A 24,338-nucleotide genomic window follows, 5' to 3' on the forward strand; every position below is an offset into this window, starting at 1 on the left:
AATGAATTATGCTCACAAACCAAGGTTTTACTGTACATGTAAATAACAAACAACTAAAAGTAGCTCAATGTCCAAAAGTGAGGAGAGTATTAAGAAAAGTATGCTACACAATGGAATCCACTTGTTTCATTAAAATAACAGCTATGTGGGGTCTATGTAAATATGGAAAGTCTGGTCCATAAGAAATGCTTGCAAGAAAACAGCAGGAAAAAAAAAAAAAAAAAAAGTACGTCCAAAATGGGGCTAACTATGGAAAAATAAAGTATGTGTGACAAAAAGCGACATCCAGAGTTTCAAAAATGGATCATGTGTCATAAAGAAAGGATTCTCTGTGTTTGTTTTTATCTACCGCATCACATGTTGTGGATATCCTAACGTTGGTCATAAGGAATTTAAAATAAAACCAGTTAAGTTACAACACATCAAAATGAGGAGGCTCAACCGCCCAGAGGTTTCCAGCTCTATTTAATAACTGGCGCGCACGACAAGTCCCTCAAAGGGCCCCAGGATTCGGAAGAAGCTGCCCGTGTGTCAGCCGCTCACTTGTGTTCCATGTGCTCGGGGATTAGTCTTCCCTCACTTAATTTCTAACTTGCAGTCTTTCCGGCTCAGACTTTTCTTATGTGCTCCAAAAGCCGAAAATGGGGATATTACTGCACGTGTATTCCCTGGGTGTCTTTTGGTTTTTCCCTTTTGCTTCTGGGTCTCATGCCAAGCCTGGCTTCAGCAGCCCCGGATGATGGGCTAAGGACCAACTCTGACCGGTTTTGCCGTTCCCCTCCTGAGCAAGCCCATTCAGCAGGGAGAAAGGACATTCTGCTCGTTTACATGCTGCTACCCAGAACTCTGCAAACTCCTTGGAGAACCAAGTCAGACACACGTCAAAAGCAGCAGGGTTTATTCATGGGTACACAGTAAGGCCTCCTCCTAAAATACTTCTGAAGAAAATGCACATAAAAATGTCTAAAAATATACCTGGAGGAAGAAAACTCTCATCGTGACGAGTAGTGCTAAAGGGTGACTCACGTGTGTCCACCGTCTCCTGAATCGGGATGAAGCCGACAGGCAGGGTGTCTTTGACATCAATGAGCTTCATGTCCACTAACACGTTCCCTAAATGGCTCTTGGGAAGAAAGAAAAGAGATAGACGATTAATCTGAACACGCCTGTGGTGGGTTTGCCATTTTGGCTTCAAAATGCATATTTAACACAATGACTCGTGCAGCTTTATGGCAGCAGGTTAATTAGAGTAGGTGCCACTTAATGTTCCCCAGCGGTTACGCAGGGACTCTGGTGGCCCCCGGGAAGGAGTTTCATCTGTGGAACCTCAGAGCCACTCACTCAGATGTGGCCTTGGTATAACAGGACGAGCAACCCAGGAGATGCTTGAGACATAACCCAGCAGAGGGCAGCCGTGCACACACATCCCGGGACCACGTGGCCACGCAGCCTTGAGCATCAGCTCTCGGGGCAGCAGGTTTAGAAAGAGCACGTTCCTGGGGCAGTCATTGTACAGGGAGAGCTTCACCTCTAACAGAAAACCAATCACACTCCTAAGTGATCGCCAGTCTGTACACTAACACTCGTTTCGGTGGCTAGATACAGTCTGTAAAACCCCACAAATCATAAACTAATGCGTCGTGAAAAGCCCTGCTGCCTAATATTACACATCTTCTAAAATGACATGCACAAGGGCCTCTTACAGTTTCCACTTAGTGGTAGTACACGGGGCCCACAGTGCACAGTTTCCATAACCAGTGCAAAAATATCTTCAAAGACAGCATGCCATCCTGTAATTGCGAGAGAGAATTCTCTGCAAACGTACTGGCACTTGCAGCCCACATTTCAAGTTGGAAACAAGCTCTAAAGAGATCTACCTTACAACTTAAATATGTGGGACCACCTCGGAGATTTCATTAAAATCTTCAGTCATTTGCAACTTAGCTCCCCCTCTCTCTAGTTAGAGCCAGTTAAAAAAAAGAATGATGCCTTCCGATCCCAAATCTCTCCTGTTAGGATACTAACAATGCACTTGGCACGCCCATCTTCCAGAAGCGCCTCATCCCCACAAGCCCCCATGTGCACACCCTGTTTACTTGTTTCTGTGCTCCTGGAAGACCCCACCACCTTGCCCTGCACAGCAGCTCCTCAGGAGTGGTTCCCATCCTGCTCAGAGAAGGGCGTGCCCCTCCCTCTCTGTGCCCCCATCCTGTCTTGCCCAGTGGCAACATCATCCCTGAAAGCCAATCAGGGAATTCCTATCATCTAAACTCTATGCTATGTTCTCTCCTGGCACTCTCAGTTTTCCTTCATATCAATTTATAATGGCATATTTGTGAGATTTTTATTTCATATCTGCTTCCCCACCAGAGTTTAAGAACCACAAGGACCAAACCTCTCTCTGCTGCTACTGTATATCCAAGCCTAGCAGAGATCTTGGCACACAGTAGGTGCTCAGTAATTATCTACTGAGTAAATTAATGTTTTTTGGTACATTTTCAACTGGGCAGGCCACTCAGAATCAAAAATCAAAGTGGATTTGCTTGGATGACGAATGTAAACAACATCAATCGGAATATTAAAAGTATATTTAGCAAATGCATCATAAACCAAAAGTGCACAAATGACATAAATTCCTGAAATGTAGCCATGAAGGTCAAAATGTCAAGTATAAACTACGACCAATGTTTTCTCGGCACTGTGGTCACAAAACCGTTTCTCTCAAAGTATGGTATTTGCCGAGGATTTAATATTATTACATTTCACGTAGCTGGGTCTCAGGAAAACAATGTATGGACCAGTGCAGCAAGTGGAAAGTGGAGCCCTCACTAACACGGAATACATCTCTGACCATTGAGGAAGGGCTTGAACCATTAACCCAGCTCGCAAACATCAGCTGCTTTCAGAGTCGCCTGATTTAATCTATCATAATTTTTTTTCATGGCAGTTGCTTTTCCATGTCATCACTGCTTTCTGCATTGAGAAATTAACAACTGGGTATGGTTTCCTGCCCCATAGATGGATGGGCGTTCATCAATATCCTTCTCAAGCATCCTCTCCTTGACAAGTTGGGTTTTACAGAAGTCAACTGCAAACCACTTAGCGACCTCACCCTCCACACTCTACAAATGTCCCTGATCATAAAACCAGAACATCAGCAGTGCAGCCATTAAAAAAAGAGTGAAAAAACCCCTCCCGTGCACACGGAACGGGAGGCTGCACTGTCAGAGCTTCCTGCAGCCCAAGTGTGGTCCCTGAGCGCAGGGGCTGCCGCTGCACCGAGTTTAATACAGTAGGTCTGCGACACCATTAATTTTGCTTGTTCCTCTCCCCTCCCCCATCCCATGCTCTCTTTCATTTCCTCCTCATAAATATGAAGAACGTATTCCCAATCCTTGTTGAGCAAATGATTCATGCCAAAAGCCCAATATGCACTGACTCAGGGTATTTATATTGTCTCTGGTAGCCAGCATTTGCTAGTATACTGTAATTATTTTTGACAACCTTGCATTTAAGGTAGCCACAGATAACCAACTTAATATTCAAATGTTCATAAATCCTTCTGTTTAATATCCTCCCTACCTAATCTATGTACATTATTATTACAGGTAATGCAGAAAGTACAGGGCATGAAAAGTACAATTAATCTCGATCCTTCCCCAGGAAGCAATGTCACTCCAAAGCCAGGTTTCTGTATTAATAGCATTATTGGGAGAAAGGAATTTAGGTTCCAAAGGAGTCTCCCCAAACTCCTACACAGGGAGTCTCAAGTCACCTAATTAAGAATCTGTCCAGTCTAGAGATTCCACATCCCTCCTTTGCAGTTGTAAAAAAATTATGCCATGCAACGTCTTGGCTCTGACAGCAGGGCTGGGACGGACCGGCTGTAACAGATTAAAACATGCCTCATGCCTGCTCTACTCCTGGGCTGGCAAGGGGGCCCCTGTCACCCCCTTGAGCTGCATCCCTCTAGATCTCACTATAAGACCCATTCATTCTTTTTCTGAAAGTAAAATGCACCTAATTTCCTTGCTGCTTCAGAAGAGGCGCAGAGGATTCTCCCAGTGCCCTTGTCCTCATCTCACATCCCCTCATCACACCCACCTCACCAAGCGCAAGTAAGACACTACGTGTTGAGTAAGACACACACAGTAGGCACTTGATGAACACCTGAACATTCGACAAATGTTGACTAAAGGTATTTCCTATCTCATCCACGTACCCATGACACCTAGAATTAACAAGCCCCAGTGTCATTTTTAGACTGTCATTGTCCCCACTCCAAGGGATCAGAGGCTCTTCTGGCCTAAAGTACCAACACCCCAGTGCCTTCAAGGAAGTGCAACAGAAACAGAAATCAAAAATGACCAATGAGATCGTGGCTGTCCTCTGCGGCCACAGTCTCCCCTTCAGTAGGAGAGGCCGAGGCTGAGTGGAGATCAGGAGTGAACACATGAAACCACCAGAGTGAGGGTGTGAACATGAGAGGCTCAATCCTTAGGAGCCGGTCCTCGCAGCCCTGAGCCGCAGTGAACACGTGGACCTCCTGAAGAAAGGGTAGCCAGTGGGCAGAACAGAGGTGACAAAAGCTAAGTATACGGATAGTTTCAAAAAGGACTTAGGTAAACTCTAGCTACAAAGGGGACAAGATTGCACTGTATGTGGATGTGGACGCAGGAGGGAAGGATGGGATTGTGGGGGCTACTACCCTTAACGTCTGCCACAAGCCCGATGTCTGGAGAGGCAACCCGGCCTTCAGACCTGCTCCTGGGGTCTCCCCGGCTGCACTATGAGCCGAGGGGCCTGCTCAGACCCACCGCAGGCTCAGGTGCCAGGACCTTTCCTACTCCACCAGAAACTCCGTCCTTGACAGCAAGCGTTTATTACTCTCATCATTAGAGGCAAAAAAATTACTCCTCCCTGAGTACTTTGGGAAGCATTTTCCTAACAAAGACTTATTGACAAACAACAGGAACGGCTGGTGGAAGAGAGTGCAGGCCAGAGAATCGTGTGACTGTCCACCGCCAGAGAATGCTGTGGGGACGCACGAGGACCGTGACAGGACCAGGGAGCTGTGGGGTTTGTGATGGAGAGAATGATTGTTGCTTTTCCCCTTCCGTGCTTCTGGATGGGGATTTTTTGTTTCTTTGTTTGTTTTGGTTTTTTTTCTGAATGGGGATGTTTGAACCTGGTTTTTTCTTTATAAATCATGAACATGTATTACTGTTACAATAAAATTTATAAAAATAAATAAAAATATTTCCCACCCAATTTAGGCCAAAAATAAAATGTCACCCCTAAAAATGAAAATCTGACTGCTCCCTATTTGGAGTTAAGGAAGACAGGTGGCCTTGGACAAGCACGAAAACTCCCTGATGTCAGGAAAGGAGCCAGTACTTCAAGAGCCTGGCTGAGGACAGATGCGGCACATCCGCAGAGTGCCCAGGGCAGGCCTCAAGCAGAGTAAGTGGACACTCACGAAAGCCACTTTTCTTTTTTCTAAGCCACCCATTAGAACACTCTGTTGGCAAAGCTTTAGCAGATGTCTTTAAAATTTCCTAATTTATGGACTTAAGTATTAAAAACAACACAGTAAAAGAAATCTGCATGTGTGATGGATACCTACCTACAGAAACAATGAAATGCCACATGTCAGAGAGACTTGAGGAGAAAGTCAACAAGGCCACGTCTGTCTGGGGGAGGGGTGACCACGTGGCATCCTTCTAGCTATGCTCCCATCTGTTGGTCAGCCTTAAATCCAGCTCCCTGGAAGACACTCGCTTCCATACTACCCTGTGATTTGTTACCTGGAGGCAAGGCAGGCAGACGAGAGATGTGAGAGAAATCTCCTAGTCTCCTTTGGAGAACACATTTTAATGGAATTCACCGTACACTTGGGTACGCGGTTAATAACACTGTTAATAAATGAAACCCAGCGCTGGCTGCCGATTCTACCCCGTTCACTAAAACCACAGAAAAATTAACTTAGGGATGAAAATAAACCACAACCAAAAAAGGGGGCGATTTCAAACAGGAATGTAAGTGACTTGTGCTCACTTAGCAACCGGAAAACCACTATTAGACTTACATTTTCTTTGGAAAATGATCTTGTGAAGCACAGATATCTGGTAACCTTGGATTTAAATAAGCCGTCTTTCCAGAGGTCAGCATCCACACCATCTGCTGTCTGTGCAACCTACACCAAAGAGACGGAGAAAAGGACAGCAGGTGAGGCGGGAGGCAGCTGAGGCCGTGTGTGGGCAGCTTCTTCGTACCTGCGCCAATTAACTCCGGCCCGGACTCGCACGGCATCTCATTAGTCCATTTCACGAGGCCCTGGGAAGAGATTTTCCAAGAGGGGCAAAGGGAGAGTGTGAAAAATACAACTTCTAAAAATATTGTCCCTGGGGAAGCCATTGATTAAAGACACCCTGACAAAAGCGGCTCTAATGAGAAAAGAGCAGCTCTTGCTGTCGTGGACAGAGAAGGGATCGGAGGAGTCACCACTTACTCGGGGCACGTACAGAGTGCAGTAAAAAGTCCAATGGGGCGTGAAATGCCACCTGAGAGGGGCACTGCCCGCCGTGAGCCTGGCACAGCCTCCCGCTCTGGGACCCGGCTGGGCCAGGGGCTGCCGTCACAGGGACTCTGCTGGGCACCAGGGGGTGGGGAGTCAGGAGAGTCGCTGTTTCTTCCTGGCACAAGCTCTGCGAGTGGTAGTCAAGGTCGGAAACTGTAGCATGATAGGAAAATAAAAAAAGGCTCAGCTGCCTGTTTACAGTCTAAAGAGCCATCTTCTCGTATTCAGCTGCAGAAATCTTCCTCTAAGCAGTATTCAAGGATGAAGCCAGCCTTGATCTGAGTCTTACAGGACCTGTTCACGGGACTGTGGGGCTGGGACGATCAGTGGGAAGAGTTCACAAGGACACGGGAGAGGAGAAGAAGGCTGGCTGGGGACATGCTCTTCCCTTTCTCTCCAAGAAGCTCGTTAATGAACCGTCAGGGCCTGGGCTGCCTCCTCCCTCAGCAGCCTAACAGGTCAGAGTATTAATCAACCTCCCACACCCTGACCGGACCCGGACGGGGGGCCTGTGGGAAGACTGGGAGCAGCGCCCCCTCCACCGCAGTGCACGCTGGGCATCTCTCTGCTCGCCCTCCTGAGACTTAGACTTTGGGAAGCCGTCCTTGATCTGACAAGCCCCAGACTGTCCTTACAAACTGTTGAAAGCACCTCTATTCTTTACACAAAACTGCCTGGATTCAGCCCCGTCCTGTGTCCACACTACAGAGCAGGCCCACGGCCTCGGACGGTCACGTGTGAGGGGCAGGGGTACGGGGGTGGCTCCACTGGGAGGGTCCCACAGCCCCACGGCCACATTCTCTGAGGGGGCCTCTGAAAAGCCCAAAGACCAACTGGCAAAAGAAAAATGACTTTTTTCAAACTGAACAATTTTAAGTTATCAAGTGCAACAAAGGAAAAAGAAAGGTCCTTATGCTAAATACGCAGATATGTTTGACCTGAAATCTGAAGGAGGAATGGTATGGGGACAATCTTAGGGACTGCCTGCTCCAAGAATGTCAACCCCACAGAAAGAAACACGGCGGAACAGGATCAGGCCTTGCCCACATTTTCCCCATAATGATCATACATTAAGCTTCTCAGAAAACATGACATTTAAAGCGGTGGCCCCAAGTTTCTACCACCGAGGATCCCTTTTGCTTTGTTTTCTCTCATGGGTTCCATGTTTGAAAGATGTTTGTTTCCCAAACTGTACTTTTATTGTATTTCCTCAGTTCTAAGATGTAGTCATTTGGGAATCACCCATGGATTTAAAGAACACCTCCTTCAGGAAAAAAAGAACTATCATATCAAAATGCACAAACCTATTTTAAGATGCATCCCAATTTCAGAATCATTAAAATGTGAAAAGATGCTACAGGAACAAAGAAATAAGGGAACCGATGTGGTTTCTCTATAATAAATGCATTATTTTTGACAAAGTTTTAAAAACAGAGAGTCTGTAGAACACTCGAAGGCTGTGGACCCACAGGCTGGGACCTCAGAAGAAAGAGAGTTGTATTCAACCTTCCATGGAAAAGGTAGGGGGTTCAGAAGGGCTCCCCAGGCTACTGGAAGTTCCACCGGGGGCTGTGCCCCCGAAATCAAGGCTATTGAAAGTGATGATTCCCTCCTCTCACCCCACTGCTAGAATTTTCCCTTTTCTGAATGAGAAGACACCTTGGTATGATAAAGAGGCCGGTGCAGGAGTGCAAAGGGAGAAAGCAGGCAGTGGCCAGCTCCTTCCTCAGAGGCCCCCTTCTCTCCTTGTCCTGGCAGTTAGTCCTCGGACAACCAAAGGCCCAGCGTTGCCTGAGGCCAGGACTCCTTTGCAATGAAGTAAAAATGTGTAACACCCTCCAACCCCAGCCACAGGGACGTGAGGAGGGAAAGGAGGGTGAGAGAGGAGAGGAAGGAGGAAAAGAGAGGCGCTGGGGGAGTGTGTGTGTGTGCGTGCATGCGTGTGGTGTGTGCGTGTGTGTGTGTGGCGTGTGTGTACGTGTGTGTGTGGGCACAGTGCAGAGGCGCCTGCAGCCTGGGGCCCGTGGGCCAGATCCACACTGGGGGGTGGCTCCACGGCTGAGTGGGGAGTGGGAAAGCCGGGCCTGGCTCAGCAGCAGGACGAGGGAAGTGGCTCTGGTGTAACAGGCTGGGCCTTCAGTCTTGCCTTCCCTGGAGCAATACGAAGTACCCAGACGCTTCTTTACAACCCTGGCACATAAAGGTGCTTCCTAACCTAACGTCTACAAGGTAAGTGCGGCAGGTGGCTGCACGGGCGTCCCTGCAGAAGTTCACATCTAAGCTCTGCCCTTGTGAACTCAGTCCTGAGTCCCAGGATGGCAGCTGGTGGAGGTAGGCCACGGATGGAGGAAGAAGTGCTCTAAGTACAGCAGACCCCAACCTGACACCCCAAGGCTTAAGCAAGCCCCCTCACCTGGGGCACTGTGGGGACAAAGGGGACAGATGCATGCGACGTGCCTCAGTGCTCACCCAGGACCCCCACAGAGCCAGTGCCAACAGGTCTACACGAAACACGAGGACGTCTGATCTGACAGCGAAACAAATATTTAAAGTGATACCACACTATCAGCATTTGAAAAGCCCTGCATTGTCACACTGGGCCTCAGCTCCAACCTCTGGTCCTCTGGGATTCCTTCCCCTTCTCTGGGACTAGGCCTGATCTTCAAACACACGAGGTACTCGTATCACTCACGTTTACCTGCCCCTACTGCCCGGCCCCGGACTAGAAGCTTCACCAGGACGAGGACAACGCCTCATGGCATTTATCCCCTGCACGAGGCACACTGCCTGATACACTTGGGCTCAACAAAAACTTGCTGACGGAACAAACGAATGAATCCGCCAGTCGACCTGGAGCAGCGTGTGAAAAACCAAGCAGCTGCCAGCTCTGGAGTAAGGCAGGAAGAATTTTAAAAATGAAATTTCCAGGACTTAGTCCCTTGAGCAGAGTGTATGTATCCCTTTCAAAATCACCACTCTGAGACCACATCCCCATTTCAACAACGAGGACACTTATTCTTTCGGCTCCCTCATTTGTACCCTGCCTCGTTCCCAAGATGGCTAGAGCATGTCCAGTGCGGCTGCTGGCTGCCGTGCCCGCAGAGTGTCTGTCGCAGGGCTCCACATACTCACACGCACACACACTCTCCCACTCACGTACCCTCTCCTCTCTTTCTCGCACCTTCCCGGGTACAGGAGCTGCCTCTGCGGAAGAGTAGGTGGGCAGTGACAGACTGGACACATGGGTTTATCTCTCTTCTCTGCCAATATTCTTCTAAAATGACAGTCAAGTGGAGAAAGTATGAAGCCACTAAAATAAAGAGCAAGAGAGGAGTACAACACAAGAGAGATGCCATCAGATGTGTGGAGAGGTGGGAAGTGGAAGGTCCGGGGTGTAGCAGAGCAGAGCAGGTAACACCCCAAGGACCCCAAGCCACCAGATACCATTGGGATGAGGGTGGGGGGTCCGGAGATGGGTGGATACAAGCTTAGGGCCGAGACAGGCAGACTGGAACAGGCCTATAAACAAAGCCGTTAGACTCCCAGATCCCCACTCATTTCAGAAGTATTTTCTGTGGAAACGGGACCCATAGGGCTCAGGGCTCCAGAACACCAGCCTGGTGGGGAAGGAGGTGAAGGAGGAAGTGAGACGCCAGAGTGAAGGCAGAGGGTAAGGATGCACAGCGACTGAAAGGTGGCCCCCTCCCCGCCCCCTCCAGGTTCACCCTCCCTTCCGCTTCTGGCACCTTGGCAGCCCGGTGTACCCCCTGCATGCTGGAAATTGAAGGGTGCATCTCTGGGGAAACTGAAGAGTGCTGCAGAGAGGGCCGGGGCCCACAGGCCCTGCGGTCTCCTGCTACAGAAGCCAGCTCCCGGCCCCATCACCTGCTGTGCGGCCCACCACCCGTCACCGGCCCCACCCCCACCACAGAACTCCGACCCCAGACCTAGGGCCTCGCTCTTAAATATAAACTGACGACAAAGGACTACCAGGCACTGGTGGTGGAGGGTGGAGGGGGTTCCCAAATATGAAGGACAGGGCCCGAGTTATTAGGAAAAGGGGCACTTGAAAACAACACAGATAATACGAGGAAACAATGAAAGCTAAGGAACAAACGACCAAACCTATGAACAAATAACCAAAGCTATAATTAAAATCTTCAGAGGCATGAGTGAATATATTGCCACCATCAAACAAGAATGGAATATTGTGAACAGCATTTTAAAAGGAACAATCTAAGACAACATAAAGAGCTTAGAAATAAAAAACTTATAGCTGCAATTAAAAATTCAAAAAATACACTGGAAGAGAAAATTGAGGAAATCTTCCAGAAAATAAAATACAAAGATGAAGAGATCAACTAGAGGGGGAAAAAACTAAGAAAACTGAAGAATCAATGCAAAATCCAATTAATGAAATTTCCAGAAAGAGAAATAAAAAATGGAAGAGAAGGTGAGCTCCACATTAAAGAGGTCCTGAGAGTTCTTGTGCAGTGAATAAAAAAGCCCCACCCCAAAGCAAAGCAACAGAGAATCCCCCCAAATCTGGGATGAAGAAACTACCTTTAAAACTTCCACAGAGAAATAACACGCCACATACAGAAGAACAGAAACAGAACGCATCACTCTTCTCACCAGCAACACTGGAAACTAAGACAAGTGAACAACCTCTTCAAAATTCTGAGGAATTCTGGAATACGCCATCTAAACCAACATCAAGTAAGCCGTGATGGTAGAATAAAGACCTGTGCAGAGGTGCAAGGACTTAGAGAGTTCATCCCCTGCCCACCCTTGAACCTACAGGAGGATGCATCAGCATGGCTGGGGGCTGAATCAATAAAGAGGACACCTTGAGCTCCAGGAACAGATCCCACACAGGACAGCCAGGGGAGGCGCCCGGACAGGAGGGAAAGGAGAGAAGGTCGTGGAAAGAAGAGAGATGCGGCTCTCTCTGAGGGAGGAGGGAGTGCGCGGCTGGAGCATTTACAAAATTAAAAAGAGAGGCATAAAGTAGTTCAAAGCATAATTTAGTAACTAAGTTGAAAAACTGAAAGAAAAAATGTTAATTTCAGCGTAAACATCAGTAGGTACCTAGACAGTTAAGCAAATGAAAGAAGCAAGTCAAGAACTAATTCCAAGAAAAGGAAAAGAAAGAAACTCTAGTCCTAGTGCATTGCTTGATCCAGTGGTACCCAATGTTTACATGTGTAAACACTGCCCACTAATTTACTGAAAATTGTGATACTGCCTGATGGGGGCAGATTATGAGAAAACTAAATGGAAGGATAAGTAGATCAAGAAATAAGCAGCATAAACACATTATTTAGAAATATGGAGATGAAGTACCAGAAGTTAAAAAAGCTAAAAGAGTTGAAAGTAACTGCCTTTGGGAAGTGAGAAACAAAGAGCGGGCAGTGACAGGGCTAGGGGCAGATATATTTTCTTACAAGCCTTTCAGGACTCTCTGATTTTTTTAACTGTATATGTATCACTTTGTTAAAAAGAAAAACAAATTTTAATTTTAAAAAATCAGAGAGCTGGGAAAATGTCTCATGGAAGACAGTTTGGGGCTCTCATTCCTTTCAGAGGAACCATTACTGTCATAACCCTCAGGGATGCTCCTGCAGGTGCAGTGTGACTTCGGTCCTAGTCATCGCCATAGTGTGTCCCAGTGCGTGCCTTCTCCAGTGCCAGAGTCCACCAGAGCTAACATGGGGATGTGGAGCGGCTGCAGCACCGAGCCCAGTGCCTGTGAGTGGCAGCCCCCAGTCCTGCAGAACCGATGCTGGGACTTGAACAAACGGCCTGCCCAGGGTGGGCTCAGCTTCTGCTGGCAAGCCCGTGGGAAGGAACCCGAGGTTAAATGTAGAAACCCTCCCGGTGTGACGACAGGCGGTGGGGCAGGAGTCCCTGTGGATGTTCGCCAGGCTCTGGCCTAAGCAGGTTATGTGCAGTTTCTCAGTGAGTCCTCCCAACTGCCCAATGGAATGGGCACTGTCTTCTCCTCAATTTACAGGCGAGAAAACGAGGCTTGGAGAACTTCCATAAACTCACGAAAAGGCACTCAGTGGTCAGAGCAGAGGGGGTGTCTCTGTGCACCTGGCCTCTCCCCCCTCAACACCCAGCAAGCAGAGCCCCCCGCACGGCCCCAGGAAGCACAGTCAGCCTCCTGGGTCAAAACCAGGACACTTGTGGGCCCTGCTGTTGGGCAAGCTGAGAAGCCACGTGCAGGCCTCTCTCGACCCAAACACAAAGAACCACCCAGGGACACTTTAAAGAAGCACCAGCACCGCCACAGTGAAAGGCAGCTGGGGGCTCACGGTGCAGGCTCAGGCTGAATGCTGCAGGGAAGTGAGCGCTTGAGAACACTTCTGGAAGCACATGGGTTTGGAGAGCTTTGCTGTGACGATAGAAGAAGAGAAGAAAACAAACTAATTAGACTTAAATCTAAGCTAATAGCCCTAATGGTTTTAAAAGCTCCTGTACACTCAGGCAAGGCCCAGTGTTGTAATTACGTTCTTTAACTTGCAGGACACCGGAGTACCTGAGCACACCCACATGCGGGAGGTGGAGGAAAAGGTACTAGAGGATGCTGGCACAGAGACCAGGGAGCACCCAAGCAAGCTGACCTCAGGAAAAGAACGCACTTGGGGTTCATTTGCTTGGGACCTCGACGGAGAGATTCTTGGACTTGTGTGACATGCTGCACCGTCATCACAGACGACCCTGCCCCGAGGTCTATTCCACTGTACCTGCCACACTGCGAGGATGCTAACACCACCTCACGTTACTGTGCACCTTCTGTGTGCCAGGTCCTGCCCTAAGTGTTTTATTCTCAAGTCATTAGTGTACGTCACTCATTTAGCACAACAACCCTATGAGTTACTGTGAGTAATAATCGGTTACTATCTGATTTTATAGATGAGGAAGCTGAGGAACAAAAGGATCTTGGCTAAATAAATTATGGTATGTTTATGTAACAACACATATTCAGTTCTTAGAAAGGATGAAGTATGTATATATATATAGAATTATGTCCATTATGTATTAAGTTGGGGGGGGTCCTCTTACCTAAAAGCATATGAGAGAATCCATATAAGGGGGAAATGGGCACACCAGTTGCTCCTGAAATGAGTAGTAGGTGGTACAGCCTTCAATTACATTAATCTGGTGCTACGTATCAAAAGCCTTAAAGACACATACACCCTGTGACCAAGGAATTCCACGTCCGGGCAGACAGTCTAAGGAGATGAGCAGTTTGTGCACAAGAGTAGATCACCATTCCGTTCATACTGAGCTTCTGGGCGCCAGACACTCACGTGCACAGCACAGACGGCTGGACAAGAGATACTCGGTGGGGGAAGACACACAATAAATAGGTAAACAAATAAACTAATATATAAGATAATTTCAGGGGGTAAAAAGTGTCATATAAAAGAGGGCAATGGGGATAGTGGCTGCGGGGGGGGAGGGGCTACTCAGGGGGAGGACCAGGGAGGGCCTCTCTGAGGAGATGCCTCAGCGCCAACACCTGTGACAGGAAGACGATGTCATGAGATCTGGAGGCGGAGCTCTGCGGGGCGAGGGGGCAGCTGCTGTGAAGATGGGAGAGGGAAACAAGGCTGTTGGGCGACAGGGAGAAAGAGGGGGCTCTGGGACAAGAGCCTGGTAGGAGGGGAGGAGCACCGTCTAGACGGTGGAACAGCAAAACTGGGGAGTGAGTGACACATTTCTAATGATTAGAGGACATTCTTACAACCGAAGACTCGGCAGCCACTTCAAACAGCTTGAGGACACGTATCCACCGACACGGAAAGTTCAGGGGAAAGAATAAGTTACAAAATGGTTTCTAGCGTACAATCTTGGAATCTAATATACAAATGAACTTATTTACAAAACAGAAACAGACTCATAGATATCGAAATCAAATTTACCAAAGGAGAAAGAAACATGGGGAGGGGGAGTGATAAATTAGGAGATTGGGATTAACATATACACACTACTCTATATAAAATAGATAACTAATAAGGACCTGCTGTATAGCACCCGGAGCTCTACTCACTATTCTGTAATAACCTATACAGAGAATCTGAAAAAGAATGGATCTATATGTATATCCCATTCACTTTGCTGTACACCTGAAACGAACTCAACACTATAAATCAACTATACGCCAATAAAAATTTTTTTAAAAAGTACAATTTCGTATTTTGTTTTTTAAATGTTATCTGTACAGATAAGGATCTAGACAAATACAAAGCAAAGTGTTAATTACTGTTTGGTTCTGTACTGTTGAGATTATGGGTCTTCTTTAATGTGGTTTTTTAAAATTTACTTTTATTGAGGTATCATTGACATACAACATTACATTACTTTCAGTTGTACAACATAATGATTCAATATTCTGTACTGTGTGAAATGATCACCACAGTATGTCTAGTTAACATGCGGCACCATACGTACTTACAGAATTTGTATGTGTGTGATGAGGCCTTTTAAGACCTACTCTCTCTGAGCAACTTTCAAATATGTGATACAGTATTATTAACTACGGTCACCATGCTGTTCGTTATATCCCATGGCTTATTTATTTTATAACTGGAAGTCTGTACCTCTTCACTCTATATAGCTTTTATAACAAGAAAAACAAAAATTAAAAAAAATTTAATATTTAAAAAAGAAAAACAATTTAAAAGACTTCATTTGATGGGATGGGAACTAAAGATCTGCTGGATTTAAACCTGAGAACACTTTGTAAATCAGCTCCCCAACTAAGCCGCCAGGAGAGGGGCTGTGCAGTAAATCCTTCAAACTGTCAGAGGTCCTTCAACATCAGGATCAAGTACTCTTGCCCCAAGAGAAGCTCTTGAAAGACAGCTAACCATTGGTTTCATCAACCTGTTCACACCCTGGTGTTTTAAGAGAGCCCACCCACAATTCAAAGATGTGCTTGGCAGACAGAAAGCAATCAAAGGGGCCAGGAAATTCTACAGACATTCCAAAGGAAATATCTGGCAGACACTGGGAACAAGAGTAACGTTCACAGGGCTCTTGACGTGTTAGATTATCCACTGCTGAAACACACACACTTGGCGCAGGTCAGACAGTGGCCATCCGTGGAGCCACTTAAGCCCTTGTTCAGACCAGCGTGGGCACGACATCCTTCTGGACCCCTAACAGGAGGTGTGCCCAAAATGCTTCCTAAAAACAGTACAGTGAGAAGAGCCTTTTGACTTGTCTGCTGACAAGCCCAGGAACCTTGTTTTTTGGTTCTGATTTGATTTTCATCATTTTATTGTTTTGAATCCTGACTGGAGACTCAGGTGGCCAGGGATCTTCAGCTGAAATGTCTGGTATTTCTTAGCAAGAGAAACGAATGCGTGGCTCTGTCCTGAGCCTGCCTCAGCTCCCTTAGCCTCCAAGCTGTTCCCTCCACTCCCGTCCCAGAGCGTGGACTGAGCTCTCCCTCCTTGAGCTCATCTTTCCCAGACATGCCTGGTGCCCTCCTGCCCCCCAACCCCGGGCTTTGCCCCCGCCAGGCCTCTCTGTTCACACCAGCCAGGAGCAAACTCTCTTTTCCCAGGACCTTCCCTTCTGACAGCTTTGTGCATCAAATCTTCTCTAATATGGAGAAAACCATAAGACGGAGGAAAGAACTTGGATTTTTGGAATCAAAAGGTAGAAACAACACAAATGTCCATCAACGGATGACTAGATAAACAAAATGTGATCTATGTGAATTATATTTCAATAAATCTGTATTAAAAAAACCTCTTCGCAAATAAAGACCTGCCACGTGAAAGACACTCCAAAACTGTTAGCTCTTTATGATCGCATCTGCTCCTTAAAGCAAGGGTCTACTGTATTCAGTGAGTGTTCCTCAGAGTACCTAGCCCAAGGCCCTGCTGGTAGGACACAATCGGATATTTGCCAGATGGCTGAGTGAACAAGTAAAAGAATGCACAGCGTGAAAAATGCACATGGAGTAAAGCGGGCACACCAGGGGCTGCACAGGACGGCTCTCTCTTTGTTCCACCCTCTGTGCAGCTGCTGTGGTTACCGCAGGAGCGGAGAGGACCGGTTCCTGAGGCTGGGCAGGGCGGAAGAAAGCAAAGGGCCCAGGAGACACTCCTGGAAATCTGCTGATGGGGAAGGGAAAACACGGGGAAATCAGTTCCTGGGGACTGTGAGGTCCATGAGACAGGAAATAGGAAGGAAACATGGGCAGGGCACTTGGCTGCATCAAAGGGGAATTTCCTCCCCATTCCTGGTAGTCAGGAGAGAGCACCTGGGCCACAATCGCTCCTGCCTCTGCAGCCGCTGCTGGCCAGGCAGGATGCAGCCCTGGACCCCCACAGACCCCGTGGAGAGCAGCATCCGTGACCTAGAGCTTCCCTCGTGGCTGGTTGGCACCAAGTGGAGGGTGGGTTCCTCTGAGCCACAAACACTCAGTCTGTAACAGAGCTGCTGATGACACAGCAGTGGCCGAGGCATGAACTACTCAATCGAAGCACGCAAATGCCTGATCATCACTGTGGACCAAAAATTTAAACTAGAACTCTGCCGCACATGAAAACAAACTCTAGGTGGATTAAAGGTTAAATGTGAAAAGCAAAACTTTAAAACTTTTCAAAGAAGATGTAAACTATCTTTATGATTTTAATAGCGGGAATTATTAAAGAAATAAACATGTGTGTGAAAGAAAATCCATAAAAGAGAAGACTGATGGACATTACTCTCCTGAAACTAAAAATTTCTATACTACAAAGGTCACTCAAAATAGTGAAAAGACAAGGCTCACACTGCGAGAAATGCATAACTAACAATGGATTAATATCCAAAATATGTAAAGAACTCCTGCAAATCAATGAGAAAAAGAAATAAGTGAAAAGAAAAGTTATATACAGTATGTAGAAGCCATATGAGAAAATGTTCAACCACTCTAGGAGAATGTAAATTAGAAATGACAATTTTATACCATTCATGGTAAATCACTGACTAAACCATAACTATCTGACCAAAATGAGTGGGGCACAAGCTTGGCACAGCCGCTTTGGAGGACACATTTACTATATTCAGTAAGGGGAAAACAATCCACCAATTCCGCTCCTAAATGGCCCCCTAGAGAAGAAATTCTTAACATACCGATATGGGGATATTATTTGCAATACCGTTTACAGTAGTAATTTATTGGCAACAACCCAAATCCTCATCAACAGAAGAATGAATAAAAACATCAGAGTATATTCATGCAACAGAAATCCACACAGCCTTAAAAACACATGAACTGGAGCTACACATGTCCATAAGGATAAATTTCAAAGACAATGCTAAGCAAGAAAAGCAAGTTGGAAATATGTACAGTATGATATGTATTCCATAAGACAGCATTTATATAAAAGCAGAAAAGAATATATAGGAATGATAAACACCAAACTCTGTGGTTACTCTGGCTTAGGAAGGACATGTGGGCTTGGAGGGTACACAGGCACCAATAATGTTTTGTTTCTTTTATTTAAATAAAACTCAAACTTGGTGAAACATTAAGACTTGGAAAAGCTGCACGATGGTAACATGGACACTTGTTACCTTATTCTCTATACTTTTGTGTATATATGAAATGTTCTGTAACGATTTTTTTAATTAAAAAAAATCAGACAACGGAGACCTTAAAAATAAGAGTAGGGCCTTTAAATACTCGCAAATGTGCACAAGGAGGAATGTTGCCAGAGGAAACACAGGACACTCACTTAAATGTGAATTTCAGGTAAACAATGAATCCTTTTTCTCAAATTTTAAAAAATTTCAAATTTTTCAGATTTAACTGGGTACTCTGTATTCTGCTAAATTTGCTAAATCTGGCGACCCAAAGAAGGAGGACTGTACTAAGGCTTTGTTTAGTGAAAAACTGGGGTGAAACTAAAACTTGAGCAGTGGGAGGATGCCTGTCCAGAGCGCTCAGCCTACACGGACACCACACACCAGGGAGTGAGAACACATGGGACTTACACATGCTGATCTAGGAAGATCTAAACGACGTGTGCATCCTTCAGTAAAGATGACACGAGAGCTCCCTGCATGATCTAATTCATACTGAGAAGACAAGTTATGAAGATATATTTCTGAAAGTTATTTGCATATGCAAATACAGAGAAGAAGGAAGAAAAAACCAACGGATGGCAGCAGCTAACAGAAATCAGGGGTGTAGTCGAAAGGTGCTTGAGCTTTGGCTGTGTTGTTTGATATTTTTAAAATAAGAAGTTTTTGTATTCCTTATTTAATTAAAAATAAATAAATACAGTTTCTTACAAAAGGGAAACACAAGCCTAGCAGGATATTTCCAAACTGTTAATAATATGCATAGGATCAGAGGGAAGAAAAGGTAATATTTTCACTCTTTGTTTACATAATTCTATATGATTTGGATTTTCTGAAATGAGCTTTTATAATTTTTAAAATGTCATGAAGATATTTTTAATAATAATAAAAAAAGCAGGGTTCATGATCCTCTCTCTATCACAGAATTGGGAGAATAAGAATCTCATCATGGAGGATGCTTCTGCCAAGCAGAGAAGGAAGGAAAAGAGAACAAGAAAGAAGCTGCCACTGAAGGCTACCTCATCTCCTAAAGACCACCCTCTCTGTCCCTGCTAACCACGGCACAGTGATCCAAAGTCCCTTTCTGGCTGGACTCTGGGCTAACAACCTAGGCCTCATGCAGCCCAATACCTACTCTCCCGGGCCAGGGAAGCAGGAGAACATGACAGCTTAATACATGGGCTTTGGTACAGGACAGATGTGAATTCAAACCCTGGCTTTGCCACTTAGTAGCTGTGTGACCTTGGCTAAGTTCCTCAACCTCTCTGAGCCTCAGCTTCTGCCTCTATAAATGGAGACAGTAGCTTCTATCTCATGCAGTTGTAGTAATAATTAAGAGGGACAATAACGTGCTTTGCCCAGCACCTAGCATACAGAAAACACTTCCTCAGTGGTAAATACTGGTGTTCACATTGTTTCAGAAACACGGTGTTCCTCCTGTGTGCCATGGGGTATGCAGGCTGGCTTGGCTTTAAAAAGAGACTTCCACCTGTGGGTACAGTCACCACTAGGCTGCAATTCATCCCTTCAGGCCACAAGTCTTTACTTTTCCTTCAGCAAATATACACTAAGCACTTACGATATGCAAGGCACTGCACCACGGGCTTCAGCATACACGAGTGTGAGTAAGACACGGAACCTCCCTCAGAGGAAAGCCAGCGGATGCGGTGAATCAGCAGCAGGGCACAACGCTCAGAGGCAGGAGATCCAGGCTGGGTTTCAGCTCATCCACACCTGTTGTGCCATCTTGAGAAGAGCCCTGGAGCTCTCTGAGGCTGCTTCCTTATTTGTAAAATTAGATTGTAACAGTCTCTTCACGGAGTCACTCTGTGAAGGAAATACTATCCATGGAAGCAACCAGCACAGGGACAGACACAGCATGGCTGTTCAGAGGGGGCGGGGTGAGAGGAGAACCAAAGGCAGCTTTAGGTGGGGGTCTCAAAAAGCATCAATAGGCAGGAATGAAGCAGAGGAAGAGGCGAGGGCATGGCCTCGGAAAAGAGAACCAGAAATGACGGGGAACTGGGTCGTAAGAGGCCCACCTGGGGGGAGCTGGGATGGCTGGACCGCAAGAGGAGACACACAGCAGGGTGGAGGAGCAGGGCAGGTGCAGGGGTCAGGACGTGCCCCCGTGCAAGAGGGAGAGTGTCTGGAGTGCTCAGAGCAGGAGGAGGAATTCTATGGGTGATGCTTGAGGAGAAAATCTGGAGCTGAGAAGGGAGGGACAAGAGTCCCCCTGGAAAGAGGCTATCCGGGACAAGAATGGTGAGGACCTTCCTTCAGGCGGTAGAGACAGAAAAGGATGACGCAAAAGATGAAGCAGGGGGAGAATCCACGAAACTGGCAGTCAGGGTGCGGGAGGGGAAGGGACAGGCGGAGGAGCTCCAAGAGGAGTCTGGCCTCTGGGAGGAACAACAAAGCAGGGGCAGCTGTGGGCTAGGGGCCTGGGTAGGGAGTGGGGAGGACACACAAGGCAGTTCAGTTTGGGAATGCTCGGGCCGAGTGTCAGCCAGCCACGACCTGTGGGCTTGTCTGCCAGGCAGGTGGAAACACGGGCCTGGCTGAGGAGAGAGGCTAGCGTGGGTGGGTGGGTGAGGAGTAGGGAGGGGCCTGGCCCTGGGCTGGAGGAGAGCACAAGGTGAATGAGGCTGGGTCAGAACCTGGGGAAGCGCGTGGTGTGGCAGACATCCCGAGAGGGGAAATCGGGGAAGAACAAGGGATAGGAGAGGTGGAATCACATTTAAGGGATAAGAGTGCTTTAAGAAAGAAGGGCTAGACTTCCTAGGTGGTACAGTGGTTAAGAATTCGCCTGCCAATGCAGGGGACATGGGTTCAATCCCTGCCCCAGGAAGATACCACATGCCGCAGAGCAACTAAGCCCCATGCACCACAACTACTGAGCCTATGCTCTAGAGCCCATGAGCCACAACTACTGAGCCTGTGTGCCACAACTACTGAAGCCCACGTGCCTAGAGCCTGCGCTCCACAAGAGAAGCCACCACAATGAGGAGCCTGTGCACCGCAGTGAAGAGCAGCCCCTGCTCGCCACACCTAGCAAAAGCCCGCGTGCAGCAACAGACCCAACACAGCCGATAAATAAATAAATAATAAATTAAAAAAAAAAAAAGTGAGAAAGAAAGGCTACAGCAGAAAATCTGATGACCCAAGGAAACACGGCAATAGTATAATAATAACATTCAATGCAATAATAAGCATTTTATTAAGTAGCATATACGATAGAATCCCATCATTGTTAAAACGCACACGCAGAGGGAAAAAAACTAAAGGATGTATGTGTCAAAATGTTAACAGCATTTTTCTTCTGAGTGGTAGGATTATGAGCCACTTTTCTTCTTCCTTGTACTTTTCTGTATCTTCCAAATTGTCCAGAATGAGCACACATTACTTCTATGCTCAGAAAATGAACATATGAACGAAGGAAAAATGGGTCAACAGCATCCAAAGTTGAGATGAGATCCAGAAGAATGAAAAATAAGGAGAAAGCTACGGAGAGAGACACAGGAAGCAAGGGGTGAGCTGCGTCTGCTTCTGGGAACAGAGGGGCAGCAGCATGTCTGTGAGGAGAGGCACAGGGGAGAGAGGGCGGAGGGAGAGAGTGGGATTTGCACAAGCGGGGTTTACGAGCAAGAATCAAGGCAGGCAGACGTGGAGGCGAGAACTCCCCTCTCACGGGGGGATCGACCTTGGGAAAGAAGAGGGGCTCCACGTCTTTGCTCATTTTACCCCTCAGCTGGGTCTCTGAGCTGCCTGCGGGCAGGTACTACACCTGACAACCCCCAGAGCCTAGTGCAGCACCCGCACATGGTGGGGGCTTAATAAATGACTGCTGATAACGGAATGCATCCCCCCTCTTCATCTGCTCCATCTCTAAAGTTTGGGGAACCCTCCTCTGTACCTGAAAGATTCTGGAGACCACAAAACATCTAAGTGCCTTCTTAAGAAGGAGAAGGAAGTTTTTCCATCAAACCAAATCAACTGACTCCAAGGTAAGTTCAATTATAAGATACAATTCCTGAATACAATTCAACGAGGCTAAGGAAAACAAAACAGGTCTAAGATAAGGAGGCAACATCATTGATAAACGGCACTGTTTTTGCCTCACCTAGGGCACTAGCAGGGTCTGGCTGAGAAAATACTGAAAACTAGTGATCCTGGAATCGGCAGAAAACCCAGAGGCCCCTGCATGGCTGCCGGGGCTCGAGGAAGGTCGCTGCCTGCACCCTGGCCCAGGCTCCCCCTGCCCTCAGCCGCTGGCTCCCCCTGCCCTCAGCCGCTGGCTCCCCTTTGCCAGGCTCCACACAGACCACCAGAGTGGGCCGCGGAGGAGCTGCGGGAGCCAACCAGCCCGCAAAGGCCGGACTGTGGGCTTCTGACCGGTTTTAACAAAGGGGCCCTGGAAGAGCCCCAACAAGGCAAGGAGGACAGCAAGAGTGAAAGTGATGGGATTTAAGAGAAGACAAGTTGAGCCTGTGCTGCTCATGAGTCACGCTCGGTGACAGGAGGCAGGAAAGCAAAGGAGATGGACTGGCGCTCGTGACTACGTCGCCCTCCTTATTTACTCTATTACTCAGCCCTCAAAACCACACTGCCAGCTGTAATTGCATTTCAATTCATGTTTAACACAAACATAACTTAGCTGGATGTTGGCATCCAATATCCCAGACACAGAAAGGCAAAACAGAAAGGAGCCAGCTACTTCAATTCAATAAACACTCGTTGCATGCCTGGTGGACCATGGACGCACCCAAACACCATGCTGGAGGGAGAGCCTACGAAACACACCGCTGCACGGCCTCCAGGGGCCTTGGCTGCGGGGAGAGAGGCACACTGACGGGCCTCTGTAACTGGAGTGGTAAGAGCTGCACTGGAGGAAAGTAAAGGCACTATCGCAACACGGAGCTGGAGCAGAACTCCACAGGGAGAGGAACGGAGTGCTTGCACGAAGACGCGGAGGCAAGAATGGCAACAGCATGCCTGCAGAGCTATGCAGAGTTCCCACGGGCAGGAGCAGGGCTAGAAAGGAAGGGAAGGGGCGAATCAAAAAAAAAGTCTCAGATTCCAGTGGGGCCCACCCATTTGTTAAGCACCTACTGAGTGCTATCTGCTGAGAGTTCAGTAGTAAGTAAAACAACGAACTTGCCTTTGGATCTATGTAAAAGCAAGAGGGCTGGAGGACCATTCTAAGCAGGTGAGTAATCTGATCTTTTAGAAAGTTTCCACTGGTGAGAATGTAGGAAAGACGAGGTTAGAATGGAGTTAGGGAGAGGCACCGGGAGACCATTCAACAGGTCTTAAAAAAAGAGTGGAGAACAGAGTTGCTGGACATCTGCTTCGTCAACAGGTCGGCCCCTTCTTAAACTCTTCCCCTCTCACCTGTCCCTCTCCACAAACATCATGGAATTGGTAATCATGTAATTACCTTTTGCCTAAAACTCATAAAAAACCTGTCAGCCCAAAACATGATCCAAAGGGTCATGGAACAGCCAAGAAACAGGGTGGGGAAGTAGAAACAATACAAGAATTCAGGGAGGTTGTTGGCCATAAGATAAACATATTTTTAAAGATTAGTTTTCCTCTATACAAACTGAGAAGCTTCCCATCTTTTCTCAAAGTTTTAAGATAGTGTGCACAATGTGGGAATTACCTGTTCTTGATAATTTTATAGAATGCTACCTTAAAAGGAGTTAGGCCAAGTGCTTTTGTTGGAAATAGTTCTTTAATGACTTTTCCAATTTCTTCCTTTGATACGGGTTTGTTATCAAATTTCTTCCTCTTAAATAGCAGTAGAGGGACTTCCCTGGTGGTCCAGTGGTAAAGAATCCACCTTCCAGTGCAGGGGATACGGGTTCAATCCCTGGTCAGGGAACTAAGATCCCACATGCTGCAGGGCAACTAAGCCCGTGCACCACAACTACTGAGCTTGCGCACCTCAACTAGAGAGGCTGCATGCTGGTCTGGAACCCGTGCACCACAACTACAGAGTCCACTTGCCCTGGAGGCTGCACGCCACAACTAGAGAAGAGAAAACCCACATGCCACAACTAGAGAGAAGCCCATACGCCACAACAAAAAGATCCCGTGTGCCTCGATAAAGATGCCATGAGCTACAACTAAGACCCAAGGCAGCCAAAAGTAAAAT

The 24,338-nt window shown here is 47.1% G+C and overlaps 1 protein-coding gene across 1 annotated transcript in view; it reads right to left on the reverse strand.

Moving 5' to 3' along the window:
* MVB12B (multivesicular body subunit 12B) overlaps positions 1–24,338 on the reverse strand; it is a 179,574-nt gene that overhangs the window by 117,143 nt on the left and 38,093 nt on the right. The window contains exons 3-4 of the mRNA XM_057724313.1: positions 6,089–6,196; positions 1,027–1,123 (exon numbers count right to left, since the gene is read on the reverse strand). Coding sequence (XP_057580296.1) covers positions 1,027–1,123; positions 6,089–6,196 — 205 coding nt within the window. The remainder of the gene's footprint in view (positions 1–1,026; positions 1,124–6,088; positions 6,197–24,338) is intronic.

This window comes from Hippopotamus amphibius, chromosome 2 (genome assembly GCF_030028045.1).
Source record: "Hippopotamus amphibius kiboko isolate mHipAmp2 chromosome 2, mHipAmp2.hap2, whole genome shotgun sequence".
NCBI classification, from domain to species: Eukaryota; Metazoa; Chordata; class Mammalia; order Artiodactyla; family Hippopotamidae; genus Hippopotamus; species Hippopotamus amphibius.